This window comes from Malaclemys terrapin, chromosome 2, assembly GCF_027887155.1.
Source record: "Malaclemys terrapin pileata isolate rMalTer1 chromosome 2, rMalTer1.hap1, whole genome shotgun sequence".
Taxonomy (NCBI): Eukaryota; Metazoa; Chordata; order Testudines; family Emydidae; genus Malaclemys; species Malaclemys terrapin.
This window is the reverse complement of record NC_071506.1, coordinates 245463570-245488518: the sequence shown is the minus strand read 5'-3', so window position 1 is coordinate 245488518 and position 24949 is coordinate 245463570. Positions and strand designations below refer to the sequence as shown.

Below are 24949 nucleotides of genomic sequence, written 5' to 3'. Positions count from 1 at the left end.
CTGTTTACTGCAGGGAAAAATTGGTTGTGCATAGACATGGAAATATGCCTCTGGACATGAACCAATTCCGAATGCTGTTCTGCACTTGCAAGATTCCAGGAATTACTAGAGATTCTTTAGGCAACTATTTTAGAACTGGTAAACATATGCAACTTTCCTAGGGTAACAGACAACTGATTTTATGTTACAGGACTAAAGTGTGGCCATGTTAATCATGAAACAAACACTGTATTTTTGTCTGTTTTGAAAACCTGCTGTAGCTGAAGAGCATTTTGATTAGCTATACATTGGTGTTATAGGGTAGCTAATCTATGTACTCTGTACATCTCACAGCTGAGGTGATGCCTCTGTTGCACCTTCTAAACTGGTATTTATCTTTATAATTGGGTTGGATACAGACAATATAAAGGAATCAGGCCAGATACAAATAAAGGGTTAAAGCATCAGGAATGGACTAACTTACTTTAGCCCTCATGCCCCTTTTGGTACAATATTTAGTGCTTCCTTCTTGCTGTTAAATGAAAGGGGCTATTTCAAATTATTTGTTTGCAGCTTAGTCACACTTACATATGCCAGTAGTAAATATGCGTGCCGTGTATTGTAAAATGACAATATGGAGTTGTAATTCCTCTCCCTATCCCTGTCTCCATAGTCCCCTTTTCAGGGACATACTCCCCATATGTTCTGATATGTTTCCCCCTCCTCCCAATTCTCAGCTTCCCATCCAGCTCTCACTTCTGTCTTTTGTAGAAGTCTACCTGCCCCAGTGGTCCTGTAATCCATCCTGCTAAACTCCTACTTCTTTTGTGACACCTACAAGCATAAGAGCCATGGGAAGACTGGGGCGGGAGGTGGCACCTAACAAGCCTTGTAAAGATTGGGGATTCCCTGTCAGATCTCATAAGGCTCAGCAAGATGTTGATGCACTTACCTCAGTACACTCCTGTATATCTCCTAAGATTCTCAGAGGTGGAGCCTCTCCCCTGCCCCCATAGACCTTAGGAGGTATGGATTAGTGAGGTGCCTCTCCTCCAGAGCTCAGGAAGGCAAGAGGAAATGGGAAGCCTTCCCTATTCTCCTTCCCTCCCCGATCCCTTGTTAGGACTGTAATGAACTTTTGTGAATGGGAATTTCTTTAATTTTTAAAGAAAAGTCAAGGTTGCAGGCACATAACAATGGTTTGAAGGTGCATGACCTTTCAAGAACATTGGTTTAAAAATAAAACATAGAAGAAAATCCAAACAATAGAAACTCAGGGAATGCAGAATTATGGTTGCATTTCTTAAAGCACTCAAAGAACCTCAGCTGTGTCCCTGTGAAGATGAAAGCCTATTATCTCCCTTCTTGGTGTGTGGTATATTTCAGATATTCACCTTGTTTTTATAAGTTTTCATACATGTGCTGATTTAACAGCACCTTGTTTTTATAAGTTTTCATACATGTGCTGATTTGACAGCACCTTGTTTTTATAAGTTTTCATACATGTGCTAATTTGTTACCCCACTAGTTTTTGCTCTTTTCATGTAAGTGCTGTAATTTCATGCTCTCTGTAGATGACATTTACATGTGGAGACATTCTAAAGGGGGAATGATTTCCTTAATTTTGCTATTTATCTAAATCAGGAACTTATAAATTTTGTTGTGTACGTTACAATATGATCATGAAGAAAGACATAAAGCAACAAAATTACTATATGAATAAGATTAAGGCATTTTTATGGGCATTTGTTAAATGGAGCTCTATGGATATAGTATACATTTCTCATTTTTTCAAGGCAGAGCTATGGGGCAGAGTTAAGGTTGTGTAGAGGCCTGTTTTGAGAAGTGCAGTGTTAGCTCTGTGTACCTTGCATTCCTAACGTCTTTTTGGTCTTAACATTCTTGAACTTGGTTAAACCTTAACTTTATGGTAATACATTTTTGTGTGTGGCATAACTAATAAGATTGTATAGGCAATTATGGGCAAGATTTCCAGTGGTGAGTGCAACATCTGCATCTCTCCATAATGTTAAACATTCGTGTATCAGTGCACAAATGCTCAGATTTGCATATGCAAATCGGGTACTAGCTGATCCATTTGTGCATTAACTCCTGATTTGCATAGACAAAAATTTGTAGAATGTGTTGTCAAGTGTTTTTGCTTATCTTTGAAGCCACTTTCTATGCCAACCTTCTGAAACTTCACCCAGTGTCATCTTTTCTTTCATCAGTATGTGGGTGATTTTCCATGTCGCATTTCTGCTTCCTGATGTAAGAATAGCCTCCCCACTTACAAATTTGTTAAAGTTATGAACATGGCAGTAAACATTGGTGGGGGTTAATAATAATCAAGGTTACATGCATCTATGGATTCTGTCAGTTAGTCTTGCAAATGCAGCCTTTTAGACTTATTTCCAAACTGCAGAAAAAAACCCATAGAATTGCTCTCTGAAAGTAGATGACGAGTTTGGTCTTGGTTGCTGTTTTTAAATGTACAAAGTCTTAAATGTTAAAGGCCAAAATAATGTGCTGTATTTGTACACGTGCATTTTTGTACCTGGTCACTTAAATGTGTCTATAATTTATCTCTCCCGCTCTCTCTAATTCACATTATAACTTTATCCAAAAAGTGTTGTGTTCTCATGTTTGTTTTATCTTCCTTTCAGAGAGTGAAGGTGAATGCCCATCCCACTTAATAGTCCTGTGTCGAGGTCGAGTGTTTGCTTTTGATGCTGTACATGAAGGTCATATACTGAGCCCTCCAGAGATTTTCAGGTTTTTAAATTACTTCATATTAATTGAGCTGCACAGTGAAATACATTGGGCCTTGTTTGCAAAAGAACAGTACTCCCTGAAAGTCCAGACTGTACAAAATTGGAATGCTTAACATGGCAGGATGCTGGTCTCCCATTGTGTAACTTGTAAACTATAGTAGGTGCCTGTTTTTCAGATAAAAATGTGATTTTTTTCAGGCCAAGCAAATCCCTTTAAACATTTTCTGTTGAAGTTTGGAGGGACTGGAATTTTCCCTCCATTATAGTATTTTGATAGTCTGTGCGACTAAATAATTTCAGCCGAACAGCTTATACATTTAAAGTGAAGGAAAGCTTGTAATAGGCATGAAACATGAACCTGCACTTAGCACTGCAAAATATGGCAAGGTGCCTGGAACAACAAGCAAATGTAGGATGCTAAAAGTATACCATGAAGGTGTTTGGGTAGCAAATATCAATTACGTGTTGGGGTTCATGGCATGAAACTGTATCAGGATTATCTAATACATCTTTTTTTGAGAACCAATCCATGTAGCAATGAGATATTCATCATAATCATTAAAAGCCAACCAAACAAAACCCACCACCACACTTTCCCTTTGCTCCCTCTTGACCACATTTTAAACATAATCAAACTTGTGCATGTGAAGTCACATTTTGGCAGTGATATATTGGCCATATTTCCTGCTGCTGAGCTCCATAGAGGCAGGATTGAGCCATAACATGTGTTGTCTGGTAACACGTTTAAGGGCTTTTTCTGCCAGTTGGGGATTACTGGAACACAGTGGCACTCCAGCCACATATCTCACCCCTACACCAGGTCCTGGAAAGTCTGACCTGCTTTTTGGACTTTTGTGCCACTAAGGGAGTGCAAAGGAGTGGGAAGAGGGGTGGAGAGAGACAGAGAGAATATGGCCCTCTATATTGTAGACCTTGGTGTTAGAGCACACTGCTAGGTGTTCATTGTCACAACAGACGCTCTCTCTCCAAGGAGCTGCCATATATATACTTCCTCTTAGCACATGAAATTTCTGAATTTCCTCAATAATTATTAATGATTACCACTAATATAATAATTACACACTTCCCAGAAGTGTTTTGAGTAATCTGAAAAATAGGTGAAGATGCTAACTTTCCAGACTGGTAATATTATTAGACTGTGCACATGCTGGTTTACACTACGGGCCAAATTCTGCTGGTGTAGATCTAGAGTGAGTAACTCTCAAGTCAATCCAAGCCATTCCTGGTCCTTATCCAAGTCATTACTGGCCAAATTTAAAATTCTGTTTCTAGGAACAAAGTATAGAGACCATATTTACAGGATGAGGGACTCTGTGACTATGAAAAAACTTGGGGGTCACAGTGGATAATCAGTTGAATATGAGCTGCCAGTGTGATGCTGTTGCCAAAAGGGTTAATATGATCCTTGGATGTACAAACGGAAATGCTGAATAGGGAGATTATATTACCTCTGTATTTGGCATTGGTCCGACTGCTGCTGGAATACTGTGTCCAGTTCTGGAGTCCACAGTTCAAAAAGGATGTCGATGATAAATTGGAGAGAGTTCAGTAAAGAGACACAAGAATGATTAAAAGATTGGAAAATGTGCCTTACATGGGTAGATTCCAAGAGCTCAATCTATTTAGTTTAACAAAGAGAAGGTTGAAGGGGGACTTGATTACAGACTATAAGTACCTACATGTAGAACAAACAATTGATAATGGCCTCTTCAGTCTAGAGACAAATGGCTGCAAGCTAAAGCTAGACAAAGTCAGACTTGAAATAAGGCACAAGTTTTTAGTAGTGAGGGTGTCAGGACTGAGATCCCCACTTTGAACTTTAGGGTACAAATGTAGGGGCCTGCATAAAAACTTCTAAGCTTAATTACCAGCTTAGCTCTGGTTCGGCTGCCACCATTTTCAATGGATTCCCTTCCTGGGAAACCTTGAAAAACCTTCACCAAATCCCTGGTGAAAACAAATCCAACCCCTTGGATTTAAAACAAGGGGAAATTAACCATTCCCCTCCTTCCTCCCACCAACTCCTGGTGAATCAAGATCCAAAACCCCTTTGGATCTAAAACAAGGAAAAAATCAATCAGGTTCTTAAAAAGAAGGTTTTTAATTAAAGAAAAAGGTAAAAATCATCTCTGTAAAATCAGTATGGAAATCAACCTTACAGGGTAATCAAACTTAAAGAGCTCAGAGGACTCCCCTCTAGTCTCAGGTTCAAAGTACAGCAAACAAAGAGAAACACTCTAGTAAAAGGTACATTTACAAGTTGAGAAAACAAAGGAAAACTAACACGCCTTGCCTGGCTATTTACTTACAAGTTTGAAATAGGAGAGGCTTGTTTAGAAAGATGTGGAGAACCTGGATTGATGTCTGGTCCCTCTCATTCCCGGAGAACGAACACACTCCCAAACAAAGAACACAAACAAAAGCCTTCCCCCCCCAAGATTTGAAAGTATCTTGTCCCCTTATTGGTCCTTTAGGTCAGATGCCAGCCAGGTTACCTGAGCTTCTTAACCCTTTACAGGGAAAAGGATTTTGGAGTCTCTGGCCAGGAGGGATTTATAGTACTGTACACAGGACAGCTATTACCCTTCCCTTTATAGTTATGACACGCCCCCCAAATCACAGATAGTGTTGGATGTTCGGTTCCACACTGGCTGTGATTTCTTCCTGGAGTTCTAGGAGAAAACAGAGTTAATAAGACACATGTACCTTTAGACATACTACTGATTATATAAAAACTAACAATATGTTTCATTCCAAAAACAATTGTTAACCAGTTAACTCTGGGAAACTTTCCCGGGAGAGTGCATCAGCCACTTTGTTAGAAGCTCCCGAAATGTGTTGTATTTCAAAATCAAAATCTTGGAGAGCTAAACTCCACCGAAGAAGTTTTTTGTTATTTCCCTTGGCGGTATGAAGCCACTGTAGCGCAGCATGGTCTGTTTGTAGTTGGAAACGCCGTCCCCAAACATATGGGCGTAGCTTTTCCAGCGCGTACACAATGGCATAGCATTCCTTTTCGCTGATTGACCAATGGCTTTCCCTCTCAGACAGTTTCTTACTGAGAAATACGACAGGATGGAATTCTTGATCCGGTCCTTCCTGCATTAAAACTGCTCCCACGCCTCGCTCGGACGCATCTGTGGTTACTTGGAACGGTTTGTCAAAGTCTGGGGCCCTTAGCACAGGGTCAGACATGAGTGTTGCCTTAAGCTGGTTAAAGGCCTTTTGACACTCATCAGTCCACTGAACTGCATTTGGCTGTTTCTTTCTGGTTAGGTCTGTCAGCGGGGCGGCGATTTGGCTGTAGTGGGGTACAAATCGCCTATAATATCCAGCCAAGCCTAAGAAGGATTGGACCTGTTTCTTAGACTTTGGAACCGGCCACTTTTGGATAGCATCCACTTTGGCCTGTATGGGATTTATAGTTCCTTGACCCACCTGGTGCCCCAGGTAAGTCACTCTGTTTTGGCCTATTTGACACTTTTTAGCCTTAACAGTTAGCCCTGCCTGCTGGATGCGCTCGAAAACTTTTTCCAGGTGCTCCATGTGCTCTGCCCATGAATCAGAAAAAATGGCCACATCGTCGAGGTAGGCAACTGCAGATTCTCCCAATCCTGCTAGGAGACCATCTACAAGTCTTTGGAAGGTGGCGGGTGCATTTCGCAACCCGAAAGGGAGTACATTGAATTCATACATCCCTGCCTGGGTGACGAAGGCTGACCTTTCCTTAGCGGGTTCATCTAGTGGTACTTGCCAGTACCCCTTGGTTAAGTCCAAAGTAGAGATGAATTGGGCATGTCCCAATTTCTCCAATAGCTCATCTGTGCGTGGCATTGGATAGTTGTCAGGACGAGTTACAGCATTTAGCTTACGGTAGTCCACGCAAAAGCGTATTTCCCCATCTGGTTTGGGAACTAGAACCACTGGAGATGCCCATGCACTCTTAGAGGGGCGGATTATACCCATCTGTAGCATGTCCTGGATCTCCCTTTGTATAGCAGCTTTGGCATGAGGTGACTCCCGGTAGGGTGGGGTTCTAATAGGGTGAGCATTACCTGTGTCAATGGAGTGGTATGCCCGTTCGGTCCATCCTGGAGTGGCTGAGAAAATTGGTGCAAAGCTTGTGCACAGCTCCTTGATCTGCTGTCGCTGCAGACGTCCAAGGGTCATGGAGAGGTTCACCTCTTCCACGCCACCATCCTTTTTTCCTTCGTAGTAGACACCTTCAGGCCACTCCGCGTCATCTGTTTCCTGGGCAGTAAACTGGCAAACGTTTAATTCTCTGGAATAAAAGGGCTTAAGAGAATTAACATGGTATACCTTAGGCTTTATGTTGGAGGTGGGGGAGGCTATGAGATAGTTAACAGCTCCTAGGCGCTCCTGGACCGTGAATGGTCCTTCCCACGATGCTTCCATTTTATGGGCCTGGATTGCCTTTAAGACCATGACTTGGTCTCCTACTTTGAAGGACCGTTCTCTGGAATGCTTATCATACCAGGCCTTTTGCTCTTCCTGAGCATCCTTTAGGTTTTCTTTAGCAAGGGCCAAAGAATGTCGGAGGGTGTTTTGTAGGTTGCTTACAAAGTCTAGAATGTTTGTTCCTGGAGAAGGCGTAAACCCCTCCCATTGCTGCTTCACCAACTGTAATGGCCCCTTAACCTCACGGCCATACACAAGTTCAAATGGTGAAAACCCTAAACTGGGATGTGGTACAGCCCTGTAGGCAAAAAGCAACTGCTGCAACACGAGGTCCCAATCATTGGAGTGTTCATTTACAAATTTACGTATCATGGCCCCCAAAGTTCCATTAAACCTCTCCACCAGGCCATTGGTTTCATGGTGGTAAGGGGTGGCAACCAAGTGATTCACCCCATGAGCTTCCCACAGGTTTTCCATGGTTCCTGCCAGGAAGTTAGTTCCCGAATCTGTAAGGATGTCGGAGGGCCAACCTACCCTGGCAAAAATGTCTGTTAATGCCTGGCACACACTTTTAGCCCTGGTGTTGCTTAAGGGTACTGCTTCCGGCCATCGGGTAGCAAAATCCATGAAAGTCAGTACGTACTGCTTTCCTCTGGGTGTCTTCTTTGGGAAAGGACCCAGAATATCCACAGCTACGCGCTGAAATGGGACCTCAATTATGGGTAGTGGCTGGAGAGGGGCTTTAACCTGGTCTTGGGGTTTTCCCACTCGTTGGCACACCTCACAAGACCGGACATAATTAGCAACGTCCTTGCCCATTCCCTCCCAGTGGAAGGACTTCCCCAACCGGTCCTTGGTTCTGTTCACCCCAGAATGGCCACTGGGATGATCATGGGCTAAGCTCAAGAGCTTTACCCGATACTTAGTGGGAACTACCAACTGTCTTTGAGGATGCCAGTCTTCCTGGTGCCCACCAGAAAGAGTCTCCTTGTATAAAAGTCCTTGTTCTACAACAAACCGGGATCGGTTAGAAGAGCTGAGAGGCGGTGGGGTGCTCCGCGCCGCCGCCCAAGCTTTCTGAAGGCTGTCATCTGCTTCCTGCTCGGCCTGGAACTGTTCCCTTGATGCTGGAGACATCAGTTCCTCCTTGGACTGTGGACTGGGGCTTGGTCCCTCTGGAAGCGATGCAGGTGCTGGGGCTGTTTCCATTGACTGTGAACCGCTGTCCGCTGGTGCACTATGTGGTATCTCAGGCTCTGGCTGAGCCTCTTGGGTAGGCTTATCTGCTGCTTCTGCCAGTTCAGGCTCGCTGGTGCCCTCTGGCGTTGGAGTTGTAGACGGGTTTGCAAGCGCTGGACTCAGGGCTGGCAATGGTTCTGGTGCTGGTTGCGTTGCCAGTTCCGGTTCTGGGACTGGCTTTGGCTGGGTCTCTGGGATTGGATCCACTACGGCTGTTGCAGTCGTTGGCAGAGGATCCAGTTCCACCACCTTTGTCTGGGTCTCCGGTAACACAGACGGGGCCCTGGTGGACGGCTCAGGAACAGGGATGGGGGTGAAAGCTTGCTTAGCCTGGCTGCGGGTGACTATTCCCACCCTCTTGGCTACCTTCACATGGTTGGCCAAATCTTCCCCCAGCAGCATGGGAATGGGATAATTGTCATAGACTGCAAAAGTCCACATTCCTGACCAGCCCTTGTACTGGACATGCAACGTGGCTGTAGGCAAGGTTACAGATTGTGACACGAAGGGTTGAATTGTCACTGTAGCCTCTGGGTTGATGAGTTTGGGGTCCACTAGGGATTGGTGGATAGTTGACACTTGAGCCCCAGTGTCCCTCCAGGCGGTAACCTTCTTTCCGCCCACTCTCAAGGTTTCCCTTCGCTCCGAGGGTATGAGAGAGGCATCTGGGTTTGGGGATCTTTGGTGTGATTGGGGTGTAATGAACTGTAATCGGTTAGGGTTCTTGGGGCAGTGAGCCTTTATATGTCCCAGTTCATTACATTTAAAACATCGCCCTGCTAAGGTATCACCGGGGCGATGTTGGTTGGTGGAGACTGGTGTGGTGGGGTGAGAAGGCGTCTGGGGTTTCCCTTGAGATGTGGGTGGGGCCTTGGGTTGTCCCCGGTGGTAAGGTTTTGTTTCGGCTTGCCCCTTCTGATATTCGCTCCAACTGCTACTAGTTTTTTTCTTTTCTGCCACCTCCACCCATTGGGCTCCAATCTCCCCCGCCTCAGTTACAGTTTTGGGCTTCCTATCTAGGATGTACCTTTCTATTTCCTCAGGAACACCCTCTAAAAACTGCTCCATTTTTACTAGGGAAAGCAGATCTTCCAGAGATTTAACATTTGCTCCTGATACCCAGGCATCACAATTTTTGTCAATGTGGTAGGCATGACGGGTAAATGACACATCCGGTTTCCACTTTAGGGCTCTGAACCGCCGACGGGCATGCTCGGGTGTTAGCCCCATTCTGAGTCTGGCCTTGTTTTTAAAAAGTTCATAACTGTTCATGTGTTCCTTAGGCATTTCAGCTGCCACCTCTGCTAAGGGTCCACTGAGCTGCGGCCTCAGCTCTACCATGTACTGGTCTATAGCGATGCTGTATCCAAGGCAGGCCCTTTCAAAATTTTCTAAGAAGGCCTCAGTATCATCGCCTGCCTTGTAGGTGGGGAATCTTCTGGGATGGGAAGTGGTACCTGGAGGGGGGTTGTTAGCATTGGCTGGTGCATCCTGCTTAGCCTTTGCTACTTCCAGTTCATGCTTCCTTTCTTTTTCTCTCTCCTCCATCTCTTTTTCTTTCATCTTCATCTCTTTTTCTTTCAGCTCCATCTCTCTCTTGTGGGCCTCCTCTTTGGCTTTTTCTTCTCTTTCTCTCTGCTCTGTCTCGAGTTTTGTTAATTGAAGCAGTCTCTGATGTTTTCTTTCATTTTCTTCTGCTTCTAGTTTGGCCAGTTCTATTTTGTTAGCTACTTCTTTGGTAGTCATTTTCCTGTTTTCTTGTGCTGGGTCACCCCCTTTGCAGTTGACAAACTGGGAAGCTCTCAGCTCTGGCTGCTGCAGAGTTAACAGTAACTTTCTAACTAGCTACTCCGGAGGATGTAAAAAGAAAAAAAAACAATTCAGCTTGTAAATACCTTTTACCAGTCATTTGCTAATTGAACCCTTCTCTTAACAAAGGACCTGTAAAAAAAACTTAACACCTCTGCCTTCAGGCAAGGAGAGATAAGATATGCATCTATCTACTTCTAGCTCGGCTTTCCAAGCAGCTAGAAGGAAAAAAAATCTCACTGGCTTTTTGGGTATAAAATGATCCCACCGCTATTCACCATGTCAGGACTGAGATCCCTACTTTGAACTTTAGGGTACAAATGTAGGGGCCTGCATAAAAACTTCTAAGCTTAATTACCAGCTTAGCTCTGGTTCGGCTGCCACCATTTTCAATGGATTCCCTCCCTGGGAAACCTTGAAAAACCTTCACCAAATCCCTGGTGAAAACAAATCCAACCCCTTGGATTTAAAACAAGGGGAAATTAACCATTCCCCTCCTTCCTCCCACCAACTCCTGGTGAATCAAGATCCAAAACCCCTTTGGATCTAAAACAAGGAAAAAATCAATCAGGTTCTTAAAAAGAAGGTTTTTAATTAAAGAAAAAGGTAAAAATCATCTCTGTAAAATCAGTATGGAAATCAACCTTACAGGGTAATCAAACTTAAAGAGCTCAGAGGACTCCCCTCTAGTCTCAGGTTCAAAGTACAGCAAACAAAGAGAAACACTCTAGTAAAAGGTACATTTACAAGTTGAGAAAACAAAGGAAAACTAACACGCCTTGCCTGGCTATTTACTTACAAGTTTGAAATAGGAGAGGCTTGTTTAGAAAGATGTGGAGAACCTGGATTGATGTCTGGTCCCTCTCATTCCCGGAGAACGAACACACTCCCAAACAAAGAACACAAACAAAAGCCTTCCCCCCCCAAGATTTGAAAGTATCTTGTCCCCTTATTGGTCCTTTAGGTCAGATGCCAGCCAGGTTACCTGAGCTTCTTAACCCTTTACAGGGAAAAGGATTTTGGAGTCTCTGGCCAGGAGGGATTTATAGTACTGTACACAGGACAGCTATTACCCTTCCCTTTATAGTTATGACAGAGGGTAATTAGCTATTGGAACAACTTACTGGGAGTTGTGGTGGATCAGGCAAACACCAAAGAAAGGAACAAATAGAAATCAAACAAGTTTCTAACAAGAAATGCCAGACACAAATTAATTCATGATGAACAAAAACCTGCTGTTACCTACGCTTATTGCAGTTCTGCTTTACAGGTAACCTGATCTCGAGGGTGGTGTATCTGGTTCGCCTCGCTTGCTATATATGAATACATCTGTATGAATGTTGTTTAAATTCTGATTAGTACTAGTGTTTAATAGGAGGAAGTGCCAACTAACTGCATATGAATTCTTAAAAATTCAGAGAGAGGTTTTTTAAAAGGGGTAACAAGGTAGACCGAGAACATCAAGTACAGTATGTGCAGAGTCACGTTTACAGGTAAAACTGTCAGAATACAAAGCTTTGAATAAAGTTTTTTGAAGTGCTGGTGCAAGCAAAGGTTAAGAAGAGAAACATTGTTTAAGATTTGGTGCATAATACAATCTCAGCTCGGTGGGATGGAGTATGATTCCCTCCTATGATTCTCAGGCCTTGTGTGGATTGGAGATTTGCCCTTATTTCAGGCATTGGTAGCTAGTCACCTATATAACTGTACCTGTGCAAACTCCTAGTATGGATATGGAAATTGTGACTTGCACCATTAGAGGTGTCCCATGTTTGAAACTGAATTAAGTGTCACTGGTGCAAGTTGTGGTTTTCTTTGTCTAAACTATGGGTTTGCATTGGTGCAGCAGTCCCCAGAGGCTGAAATCAGGGCAAATCCCCAGTGCAGACACGGATTAAAAAGGTCATGTGTCCTGAGCAGAGTTGATATACTTCTTGAAAGTTCACTTAATCTGATGATTAGATATGGAATAAGAAATGTTAACCAGACTACTAGCCTACTAAAGTGAACAATTTTAATCCAGTCTCTGTCTTCATTCTGTTTTACTAATTTTAAAAATCTTCTTAAAGGCAACTTGCTTACATCCAAAAGAGGTGCCATAATGAACCTGATGGACCAGGGCTGGCGGCTTTAACAAGTGGGGAAAGAACCCAATGGGCAGAGGTTGGAAAATTTCAGTGGTCTTTCAGAAAAATGTTGATTGACTGGATTTGCAACATTTCAATTATTTAACCACTTTTCATTGTCTTCTAGACACGTGAATATTTAACTAATCTCGATCCAAAGAACTTATGTCTCCTGGAAAAAATTCAGAGCAGTTTGTTTGTGATCTCCCTGGATGATTCCAGTCCCCATGGAACCCCTGAGGATTATACTCCGGTAGTTACAAATTTCAAAATAATTTTACTCCTCTTTTTAACCAACTTTTGTCTCTCGTTGTGTATTTGATTTATTTGTATAAAATATTCTGGAAAGGCAGCTTAACCATCTGCCTGAAGATTCCCTTAGCAATCTAACAGGTCTAACACCATTGTGACCTGGCCCCTCTAGCAAAGGAAAATGGGCATGGCCATGATTCATTGTCTCCTGTTGATGGCCAGGACTGGACCAATGCCTGCCACATCTAGAATCTTGGAGGTGTAAATGTGGTGTAAATTTACCCTCACCCCTCTGCACCCCCCTGAATTTCACAAGCCACAGAAGCCCTGACCACCAGGATCTGGCCTTTTATTTTTAAACACCAAACACCAGGCTTGTACAGATGGTTTTTCTTCAGATGGATATATTTGTTCCATTTTTGGCATGTCTGCTGTCATGCAGAGAGCCTTTTTAGTCATGGGTCATCTAATTAGGGCAGGGACTTTGTCTTGTCCAGTGCAGTAAGTCATAGCTGCTTTCGAGTGCAGAGGTTGGTACTCATTAAAAAAGTATCCAAATACTTCCAGTGTAATGTGACAGGACTCTGGCGCACATTCGGATATTTCTAAACCCCATGATATTAATTCTTGATTTAGATCACCAAGTTGGCTCTAACAGGAGATCCAACCATACGCTGGGGAGACAAATCCTACAACTGCATACTATTTTCCAATGGGACATTTGGTTCAAACTGTGATGTAAGTAAAATACGATTCCCTTTTTCCTAGCATATTTACAGTGGGCTCCTTTGTCAGTTTTTCCCCTTCCACAATGGAATATTTTTTTTTACTGGTTTAAACTTGTTTTTCTTTTAGTGCATTTTCACGTATAGGGTTCCTTATCTGGCAAACATCCCAGGACAGGTGCTGTACATTTCTAAAGGGGAGATTATGCAGTGCATGTGTTGACTAAAAAGATTTAGAAGTCTAAATTTTACTTTCAGAAATATTTTAATGAGGGAGTTTCTTGAATTTGATCAATAGTGAGTTCAAAGAGAAGGGGAATATCATGCAAAAAAAAAAATTGTAAGTTAGTAGCTTTATTATTTGCTTGTATCACAGTAGTGCCCAAAACATGCTAAGCTCTCTCATAGGAAGACATTGTTTCTGCCCAGATCTGTTCCTCATCCTGGTGCTATATTTTGCCTGTCTACCTGGCTGCAGAGCTAACAAGAGAGTAGATAAATACTGTATGGGGCTCTATCTGTACAGGTAGAAAGGCTAGAAGTGTAATCTCCTAAAGAATTCTACACATCACAGGAAAACCTTCAGCATAATTAAGAAGGAATGGGGGTGGAAATCAACTTTTAGCTTGATCAACTTTTAGCTATGTAACCATCATGGTATATTGTCTCGTGTGTTCTAGCATTCTCCTTGTGATGCCATGGCTTTGGTAGTCCTGTGCTCTTATATTGATCAGAAGATTATTGAAAGTGAGGGAAGGTGGAAGGTATGTATCCATTAAGTTTCCATCCTTATTAATTAGCATTTCCTCTCTTATGGATATTGATTCCTCTTTTATTTAAAAAACAAAACAGGGATCAGATAAAGTGCGGGACATCCCCTGGCCAGAAGAACTTGTTTTCACGTTGAACCAGAATGTGCTAAATGACATTGAACGTGCTAAAGAACGGTATTCTCAGCAGGTGAAGTTTCTCTATCTCTTTCTTAGTGATCATTGAGGCTTTCATTTTATCTAAACATTAGTAGCTGGTCTCGCTCCCAGGCCAGAGAACAAAGACCATTGGGACAGATTCAATCCTGAGGTAGCTCCACTGAAGCCAGGGAAGTTACACCGGGGTAAACCTGATCCATTGTTTTGTGAGGTGAATGCACAGTTCATTATATTTGAACTGAAGCAGGTTGTGATTAGAGCAAGCAGTTGCTGAATTCTCCTATGGTAACAAATTCTTTATTTGTCAGGTATCTGACTTGCAGCTAGTGAGTTATGCCTTTACATCCTTTGGCAAAGCACTGACCAAGAAGAAGGGACTTCATCCTGATACGTTTGTTCAGCTTGGCCTCCAGCTGGCCTATTATAAACTTCATGGACAGTAAGAAAAGTTTATTATTCAGGCTAGCAATTAAATGTATAGTTGAACAAACTGACAAATCTGGGCAAATACAAAGGGCTTTGCATTCCATTGTATATTTTCCTGCAGTCATAGAAGAATAAAGAAGTATGTCATAATGTTTTATTTAGTTATACAGGACCTGATCCTCTGCCACTGAAGTCAGCAGGATTTCTGCCATTGACTTCAAAAGGTGCAGGAGCAAGTCTTTTATGTCACAGTGTGGTAGGTGCTATACTACAGGTACTATAAGATAAAGGGCAGCCAGCCTGAACTTTATTAACATTCCATAAAATATACACATGGGCAGTACTGGTTAAATGATAAGGCAAGAACTTGGCCCACAAGGATCTACATTACCTCACTAACTGAGAGACAGTATGGGTGAAGTAATATCTTTTATTGGACCAACTTCTACTGGTGAGAGAGAGAAGTTTTTTAACCCACATAGTTTTTTAACTCGCATAACTCTTCTTCAGGTCTGTGTAAGCTCAGAAGCTTGTCTCTCTCACCAACAGAGAAGTTAGTCCAGTAAAAGATATTACCTCACCCACCTTGTCTCTCTAATATCCTGCATACCTCAATAATTGCTCATTCCTATATAAGGGGATTTGGCCCAGGTACAGATGAAAGTCTCATCTGTAGTCTATAATTAAACATTATTCTGTGGTGATAAATCTCTCTCTTCCAAAATCCCAACCCTGTAAAAAGCCTTAGCAGACTCACTATTGTCATCCTGTCCCCATCACCAACAAAGTCTACCTGTAAAAGTTATAACAACATAACAAAAAGATAGTATACAACCAAGTTCCTGTCCTTGCACACTGGGCAGGTGGCTGAGGCTGGTTTTATTTTGTACTCCCAGCCAAAAGTTATTGGAGACTCTCTCTTTGTTGGTGATTATGTCCCTCCTTTACATGTGCCTTTACTACCATCTGTTAGTATTTAAAATAGTTTAAATATGAGTCATCACAGAGCTGGCAAATAGTTGCCTGAGGGTGTCATCTGCAAAAAGGCCACATTCCTGGCAAAGGTCATTGAACACTGGGTTATATTAATTGCCCAACAAAGACAATCTGGGTAAGGACCCTTCTTAAACTTGTTTGTAGATGCCCCCTGTTACTAGTGGATTCCCCAAATCTGAGGGTCTTGTGTGGGGCAGATGCCTTCTCTCCTTTATCCTTGATGGAAGAATACATAGGAAATTGAAGCTTGCTTACTTTCCACTCACCTACATAAGGGGGTATGGAAGCCTTAGCATTTGCAAAAAGCAGCTCATGAAACAGTCCAGATTTTTTTATGACTTTATAATGGCATCTGAATTTTCTTAGTCTTAACTTGCCTCTTGAAAACTTTCTTATCGTTGAGTAATCTGTATTGCATTTCAGAGACTTAAAAGAAAATGAGTGGCTTACTCTTGCTTGTAATTGAGTGTAATGGGATAGAATATCTTTTATATGACATTTTTCCTTTAGTGACGAGAAAAGATTTATCTTTGTAGTGAGACACTTTGTCCTAATTTTCCTTCTTAGCCCAGGCTGCTGTTATGAAACTGCTATGACCAGACGTTTCTACCACGGACGCACTGAGACTATGAGACCATGTACGGTGGAAGCAGTGGAGTGGTGCAAATCCATGCTGGATCCATCTTGCAGTGTAAGTATTGAAAATCTGCTTTAGTTTTAATGTATTTAAAAGACCTGCCATCTGATCTACTTTAGATAAGAGAATATGCCATTAATTGTGTCAGTAACTGGAGAAGAAGTCATCTTCAGCTAGTTAATTCAAATGGGTATGTCACCACCAGGGCTGGCTCTCAGAATTTTGCTATCTTAGGTGAAGTGCAGTATATGACCCCACTCTCTTTTTTTATTTTAACTTTATTTTTGTTTTTAACTCTGCTTTATGTCGTACACTCCCCACACATGTACCTCACCCCTCCCAATTAAGAGTGGCCAGTGCTGTGCCAATGGCAGGCTCGTCGCTATGAGGCATGGAGTCTGGGAGGTGCACGTGCTCATCTGTGTGTGTGAAATCTGCATGGGGAAGTTGCTGACAGTAAGACTGATTCCAAAGTCTGAGTCTTTCATCTCCTAAATACTTGAACTGGGGAGCTGACCTCTCTTCTGTTTCCCCCACCTCCCCTCTCCAAGTTTCAAAAGGTTTAGCTTACAAGCAGAACCTGCTTCTCTCTCTCCCCGGGTACTGGCTGCTGCTGAAAGTTTCTTCCTCTGCTTCTCCCTCCGCACCTGTCTGGGAGCCTGAGGAGATGAAAGGAAAGGGAAAGGATCTTGCAAGATATGTTTACATATCTTCTTAGAGAAAATCCAAAGCTTCTCTTCATGTTCTTCATCTTGGATACTGGGCTTACACAGCACTGTGCCATCAAACCACATCTGTTTGATGCTTTGCTTTATTGTCCTTATTTCTTCTCTCCTCTTCACTTCATTGGCTTCTTATTCATTTGTGCTGCTGCTTTAAAACTCTGACGTTTAATACCATCACTCAAATCTGACTTCCCCTTGTTTTCTTATCTTCCTCCCTGCTTTTCCGTTTGCTATCTTTATTTATCTTCTTACAGTCAGACTCATACAGCCAATTAATATTGAACTTTGCTGTTTCTAGCACTGATCCCTTGGGATCTCTCTTCCTCTCCATTTTTCTGATTCCCTTCATCATTTTAAATTTCATCCCAACTGCTCTCTCTTCCATTTCTGAATGCTGTTGCTTCTGATGAACTTCAAGCACATGCTTATCTGCTTTGCTGAATAGGATGCACTTGAATAGGTGCTTAAAAGTTAAGCATGTCTTTAAGAGCTTTGCAAAAACAGAGCCTTACTATCTCATCACTTCTTTTTCTTTCCTTAGAATCATAGAATATCAGGGTTGGAAGGGACCTCAGGAGGTCATCAGTCCAACCTCCTGCTCAAAGCAGGACCAATCCACAACTAAATCATCCCAGCCAGGGCTTTGTCAAGCCTGACCTTAAAAACCTCTAAGGAAGGAGATTCCACCACCTCCCTAGGTAACCCATTCCAGTGCTTCACCATGCTCCTAGTGAGAAAGTTTTTCCTAATATCCAACCTAAACCTCCCCCACTGCAACTTGAGACCATTACTCCTTGTTCTTTCATCTGCTACCACTGAGAACAGTCTCAATCCATCCTCTTTGGAATCCCCTTTCAGGTAGTTGAAAGCAGCTATCAAATCCCCCCTCATTCTTCTTGTAAGCTTAATAGTTTGTTGTTGCTAAGAACCCATCAGTTATTGACCGTTTCAGTTTGTGTCCTTCTGTTACCATTATCCACCATTTTTGGTCAAAGGGGCTTCATAAATAAATAAATGGAATGTAGTGTCAGAGCAGAGACAGATCTTGGGCTTAGTGTTTGGAGCAATTTGCTGACAACCATGCCATCTCTAACCTATATTTGTGCTTACATTGCCAGGAGAATAGACTAGTAGGACTTATCTCTCTCTAAAATCTATGGTTAAACATAATCACAAAACTCTTATACTTTTAAAACCATGATGGTGGGTAACAACACTAATTGGCAAATAAACCTATAGCTAGCTAAAGGAAGGAGAGAGCATGATCAATGAAAAATTCCTTCCTGACCCTGAGAGAGACTGGCTGGCTTAACTCTACCCTTACACTTATTATCCAACCCATGAGAGAGTGCAATAGGAAAGAAAAAACGGGGATAAAAAATAACATGTACTTAGCAACTGAATAGCAGAAAGCTGCAGCAGCCATTTGCAAACTAACCCTGTCAGGACTACAGCTGTTTGCCTCTGCCAAATCTAAAGGGCCAGCTTCAGAGAATGCATGCGGGGTGAAAAGTTCTTACAAATGGGCAATTCTGCACTGGGGAGATCAAATAAAGACCAGAGAATTGAAGTTGGGGTACAGTCAAACAGCATTTACAGTGTTTTTGCAATTGCTCACCCCATCGCATTGTCAAAAGGTTTCAGAAAGTCCTGGTATACTGACCCTAATTTTTCTCATCTGTCTAAACCAAAAGTTGTTAGAAAAGTAATTAGATTGTTCTGAAGTTATTCTCCTCTCACAAATCCGTGCTGTCTTCTGAACTGTACTTTTCCAAATGCATTTTTGAAGTGTAATTTCTAGCTTTTCTTTATATAGTTGTTAAATGTACGGCTCTGTCATTTTCAGTCTCTTTCCTAGAACCCTCTCTTACATTTGAGCTATACATGAACTGTTTTCCAGTCACATGGCACCTGTCCTGTATGAAAAGACTTTTTAAAAATAACTGAACAGTTCCAGCTCTTTGACTTACCCCTAATTTCATATCATCCACAAAAGTAGCCCCCTTATTTTACATGACGGCTAAATAGCTGTTTCCATTGTTTAAATAAACTCAGTTTTTTCCAGTCTTTCCTCATTAATACTCACAAGTACATCAGTCAGCAGATTTAAAATAAGCAAAAGGAAGTACTTCTTCACACAATGCACAGTCAACCTGTGAAACTAGATAAGTTCCTGGAGGATAGGTCCATCAATGGCTATTAGCCAGGATGGGCAGAGATGCAACCCAATGCTCTGAATGTTCCTAGCCTCTGTTTGCAAGGAGCTGGAAGTGGACCACAGAGGATGGATCACTTGATTGCATGTTCTTTTTATTCCGTCTGAAGCACCTGGCATTGGCCACTGTCGGAAGACAGGATACTGGACTAGATGGACCATTGGTCTGACCCAGTATGGCCATTCTTATGGATGCATTGCCAATATTCTACTGATGCAAATAAGTCATTATTTTTCAATAGCCAAGTTATCCTTGCTTTGCTATCATGTTAATAGGCCCATTGTTCTCTTATTTTTCTGTCCTCTGATATAATTTGATAGTATACTTTTTAAAATCTCTAGCTATTTGTTCCTATTCCTCTCTGTTCTTCTTTCAGTACATTCCTTCTACTAATGCTGTTGTCTTTTGCCCCCTGTATTTTATTATATTTCTGTATTTACTTATCGTTAACTACAACAGCTTAGGCCTGGATCCTGCAATCTGATCCTCCATTGAAGTTAATAGAGCTTTGCCCAGGCAGATCGAGTTGGGACCTAGCAGTGAGCCAGTCTATCTGAGAATCTTTAATAACATAATAAAGCTAAGAGCTTCCCTAGTGTTCATCCATTTAAAAGCTCAATCTGCTTCGCTTTATGACAGCTCTTTTCAATGTTTCACTGACCTGGACAGCAGCACCTCTGGGCTAGATTCACAAGGGGGACTAAAGCACTGCAATGCTCCAAACTCCAAATTAGGCGCCCAGGCTCCCTCTACAGTGTATGGGGAGAGCTAGGTGCCTAAAAACATGATTCACAGATGCTAGCATGCTGATCTGAGCACTGCATAAGCAAGTCAGTAGGAAATGCTGAGGAGGGCTGGGGCCTATACATCAATCCTCAAAGAGAGTTGGGTGTCAGTCTGTGCTTGGGATTCAGAGACATGAACCCTCTCCTGGAGTTAGGCACATAGGCTAGGTCAGCCCTTTCTGAAGAACAGAGGTGGTGCCCCTCTTCCCCCATGCCCAGTGGTTAAAGCATTCACCAGGATGTGGATTTGGATCGTGGGTTTGGATCCCTGCTGTGCCTGACTTGAACCCAGTTTTCCCATCTCCTAGGTGAGTGCTTTTAGCACTGGGCTATGGCTTTCTCCTTTTGAAGCTATTTCACTTGGTATTAGGTATGAAAGACCTAAATATTCAGTGGAGCAGGGACTGGAACGTGAAAGCACCAGGCTGTAGAATCATTCTCTGTCTCTCAGGCCCAATAATAGTGGAACAGCTTTAACAGCGGTTTCCTATATGCTGGATGAGTACTCTAACTGTGGGGGGCACCATCATTGTCATTTTGTGCGAGGATAGCTACAGTAGTTGTGCTATAAGGTGGTCTCTGAGCCCAGGCAATACAAGCAAGGGAATGCATAGTCAGGGCCATACAGAGGTTTTGGGGGCCCAAGGCAAAATCTGAAACTGAGACCTCCCTACCCTTCCAAAAAAATTACCACTGCGAGTGGTGGTTGTGAGGGGTTTGGAGTCCAAGCACTCCCCCATAGTGGTGTGGAAGCAGAGAATTTTCTCCGACAGTGGCAACTTGGCTCCTATCCCACGGGGTTGGGCCTGGCACCTCTCTATGGGCACTGCAACCTGGCACATGGGGTCACAGCACTGCTCAGGTTTGGCCAGGCTGTCCCTCCGTCTAAGGACTTTACTGATGGAAACTTAGGTGCTTATAGGATTAGGCTTCAGCTGTGGTTATGTGAATGCCAGTGGTAGCCATATATTGGACTTAGCTGCCTAACTGACACTTTGGTGCTTAAGCCCTCCTTGTGCATCTAGTTGCTTCGTGTGTTTAATTTAAGAGCAATGAAGTGAGATGCTTCGCTATTTCCGTATGGCTTTCTCTTTTGTGATTTCCACATGCAGTTCCGTGTCTGTGAAATGCAGTCATGTGCGCTACTGTCTGATGTATTTCTAAGTTGGTGCTAGTGTAAGAAAGCCATTGTATTCAATCTCTTTAGTTTAAAGTGACCATTTTCAATTCCTTCAGTTTCTGTCATTAATGCGGGGGAAAAAGAGAAAGGGCTTAAGGTTTAGAAAACTGTTCTGGACAGAAAGTAATTGGCTAAGACCTAGGAAACAAATTATCAAGAGCTCCTGTGCAAAAAACAGGGTTCAGGAAAAAAAATAAATCACAGGAATTTGAAAAAATGAGAGAGACATAAGGCACAAATGTAGCTTTTCCATGCTCCTAAATTTTCGTCTCTTCTTAAACTCTAAAGCTTGTGAAAGGAAGGAACTTGCTTATCTGTGTCTCTTGTAATATTCAACTGGATTGGTTTTGTTTTTCTTATTTAACACAGTCTCATAAACGGCAGCAACAGATGCTAAAGGCATTTGCAAAGCACAACAAGATGATGAAAGAGTGCGAGAATGGAAAAGGTATTTTCTTTTTAACGACTTATTTTCTCTTGTGCCTGAAAAAGGAGATTTACTTTGTGTTAATATGATTTCTCCGGCTCCTTACTAGGTCAGTCTGAATAATCTAAGACCACCCAGGGGAACAGAAATATTATGAATTTCTGCTGGGAGCCCCTGCCTTTTTATACCCCTTGGCATTTCCTTCTAGCTTATGTGTTGCCTCTCTTCTTCCTGCAGGGGGAAGGGTGCACGGGGGGAATGGTGGGAGGGGGGAGGAGAGTGGGAGCGAGGGTCCTAACCATGGACGTTTAAGTAATTTCAGTCCCCTGGGGCTAGATTCACAAAGGGACTTAAGCACCTAACTGCCACGTAGGTGCCTAAGTCCAAGATTTAGATCCTCAAAACCCAGCTCAGCTGCTGCCTAACCCTGTAAGTGCCTAAATTCTGCAGTAAACTCTTCTGGGTGCCTAAAAATCCACTGCTGGGCATGCACACACTGCCTAAATCTTGACGCCATCAGCCTGCTCAGCACCTAAGCCCCAGCAGAATGCTCAAACTAGCTGTGCCCCCGGCCTAGCTCATGGCCTGATCTAGTTGGCGTGCTCAGAGGCCACCTTAGAGCATGCCTATCATCTCAAGTCCCACACAAAATATAGAAGAGGAGGAGCTGATGGTGCTGGCCTGAGGCTAGGCACCTAACTCACTTTAAGGGACAGGGCTTGGGCAACACCCCTCTCCTCAGCATTTCCTACTGGTTAGCTCAGGGGTCTGTGCCCTCGATCATTTGGGCCCATTCCCAGATGGTGCTGGTTGCTTCCTAGCGTGAAAGGGGAGATGTTTCTCACTGGAGTTGGAGGGGGCTAGTAATGAGGTAAACTCTTTGTATTTTTATCTCCATTGTAGGCTGAATGCAAAGGCTTCTTTGGACACCACATTTCGGAGATGGCTTCAGGGTGCTTCAGTCTGGATCCCTCTTTCTTTTTAGGGCTCTCCCATGATCTGTTCTGGGTCCAGCATTTGAACTTCCCATTGTCCAGACCAGGAAGAACTAGATATTTCTCTCAGTGATGAGGTTTCTTGTTTGTTTGACAGGATTTGACCGTCATCTTCTGGGTCTCCTACTCATAGCAAAAGAGGAAGGACTCCCTGTGCCAGAACTCTTCACAGACCCTGCATTCACTAAAAGGTAATTATTAGTCTTGTCCTATATGCAAGTCAAACCTCTGGGTGTTGATGGGTTTATCACATTTGCCTTGAGCTTGCCAATCTCTTGATCCCAATAATTTTGTATTTCTTAGCTTCACTTTTTAATACTAATTTAAATCAAACAATTTGCTTTTTTTACTTCACAGTGGGGGAGGTGGAAATTTTGTGCTTTCCACTAGCCTGGTTGGCTACACTAAAATTGGTGGAGCTGCAGTCCCCATGATACATCATGGCTATGGCATTTTCTATAGAATCAGAGATGACAGGTAAGGGTATATTCTCACCTTCTTGGGCCTGGCATCACTCAGAAGAAAACTATAAAGCTGTTATCAGAACTTCTTCCCCGTTTTTACGTTGCCCGATTGTATCAATGTCACGAAGGTAAAGGAAGTTCACAGCTAATAGGAGGGAAAGAGAGAGCATATCCAGAATCTTAAAGCTAGTTGCAGTGAAGGAAGATATGGACAACACTTTCAAATGTAAGTGACTAAAGTTAGGTACCTAAATCCATCTTGGCATCTAAACTACAGTGGCCTGAGTTTCAGAATTGCTGAGCACCTACATGCCCTACTGAAGTCAATGGGACCGCTGGATGTTTAGCTTCTTTGAAAATCAAGACAAAGTTATTTAGGTGCCCAATTTAGACACCCATGTTTCAAAATTCAGCGAATAATTTTACAGTGTGTGTGGGGATGTGATTAAAGTTCATGATCTAAAATAACTAGTTAACCTTTATACTGATAGAATTGTTGTGACCTGCACTGCCTGGAAATCATGCCCAGAGACCGATGCAGAAATGCTGTGTAAGAACTTGTTCCAGTCTCTTCAGGACATGATACAACTAATGGCCACAGCCCATCTGTAGAGTTGATAGTGACATTACTGTGCCTTCACATATTGTGCATTATTGTATCTGGCACTTGCTAAATGAAATGCTTGTCACGAAGAGCGTTAAACTCTATGTAAAACACTTAATGATATTTCAGGATAGACGTTAAGCAGAACTAATGCAAAACCTGTCCATTTTAAGAGATTTACTGCAGCAGCAATGCAAATTTCTTTTAAGAATAATATATCCATTTGTACCAACAATGCAAACGATCAGCGTAGAACTATGCAATATTAAACTATGCCTCAACAATGCAAATGTATCAGACTATCGTGATTTTTGGAAAATGGAGAATTTGTGATGGCTTGTTTTTATAACCTTCCTAATGGTAGCTGATAGAGTATGTGATAATCCAGTGAAGTTTATTTCTATGGTGCACTTATTCTTTAGTTCAGAGTAACCATTCCAGTGCTAATACAGTATGGTGCTTTTGCAATGGACATTGGTGACAGTTTTTATGATTTTTCATTTGTGAAAGAATCAAGGAGAAATATTAGAATAACAGACTTTTCAAGTTTTATATAATTTTTATTATTAGCTGTCTTCCATTTTCACCATTGGGATGATTTCAAATCAAGAGCTTATTTGTGAATAGAGATTAGTTTCTCAGGTGAAGGCTGAGGTCACTATAGTTTGAAAAATACTTTTAAATTTCAAGATGGTTCCTTTTCAAAATAAAGAGATGAAACTAGGATGGCTACTTGCAAGTTTCCAAAGGATGACATACTTGTGATGAAATAACTACGAATATCACTGCTACTCCACAGAAATTAAGTGCAAATTTAAAACTGGCACTAAGTATAGTCTGATAAAACTCTCAGGATTTTAAGCTTTCTTTGGATTTTAAAGACTACTTTTTTTTGATAAGCTTTGTAATTTCTTCTTAGAAATAAAACAATCCAAAAAGTTTGTTTCATGTCGGTTGATTGGTTTATATCTATACTGCTTGATGCATAGCAACCAAACTTTCCAAAAGGGGAGATTCTTGTATACAGATGATGAAACTGACTTAACACAGATTCTAAAATCCCCACTGTTTGCCCTTCTGGAGGTATTAGGGCCCCTGGAGAAGTCAGGAATTATTATTGTTTGTATTACAGTAGAACAACTAGAATTCTCACTGAGATCAAAACCTCATTGTGGAAGGTACCATGTTACAATGGTACAGTTAGCATCACTTTAGTTAACA

The 24949-nt window shown here is 42.2% G+C and overlaps 1 protein-coding gene across 2 annotated transcripts in view; it reads left to right on the top strand.

Moving 5' to 3' along the window:
• The window catches only part of CROT (carnitine O-octanoyltransferase), a 39799-nt gene extending 15130 nt beyond the window's left edge, over nt 1–24669 (top strand). For both annotated transcript variants that reach the window (XM_054020563.1, XM_054020564.1), the window contains 13 exons: nt 14–138; nt 2646–2754; nt 12311–12404; nt 12495–12620; nt 13256–13357; nt 14025–14108; nt 14197–14304; nt 14582–14712; nt 16263–16386; nt 21608–21686; nt 22758–22851; nt 23018–23137; nt 23616–24669. In XM_054020563.1, the coding sequence (XP_053876538.1) occupies nt 14–138; nt 2646–2754; nt 12311–12404; nt 12495–12620; nt 13256–13357; nt 14025–14108; nt 14197–14304; nt 14582–14712; nt 16263–16386; nt 21608–21686; nt 22758–22851; nt 23018–23137; nt 23616–23736 (1417 nt within the window). In that variant the 3' untranslated portion in view covers nt 23737–24669. The remainder of the gene's footprint in view (nt 1–13; nt 139–2645; nt 2755–12310; nt 12405–12494; nt 12621–13255; nt 13358–14024; nt 14109–14196; nt 14305–14581; nt 14713–16262; nt 16387–21607; nt 21687–22757; nt 22852–23017; nt 23138–23615) is intronic.
• The last annotated feature ends 280 nt before the right edge of the window (nt 24670–24949 follow it).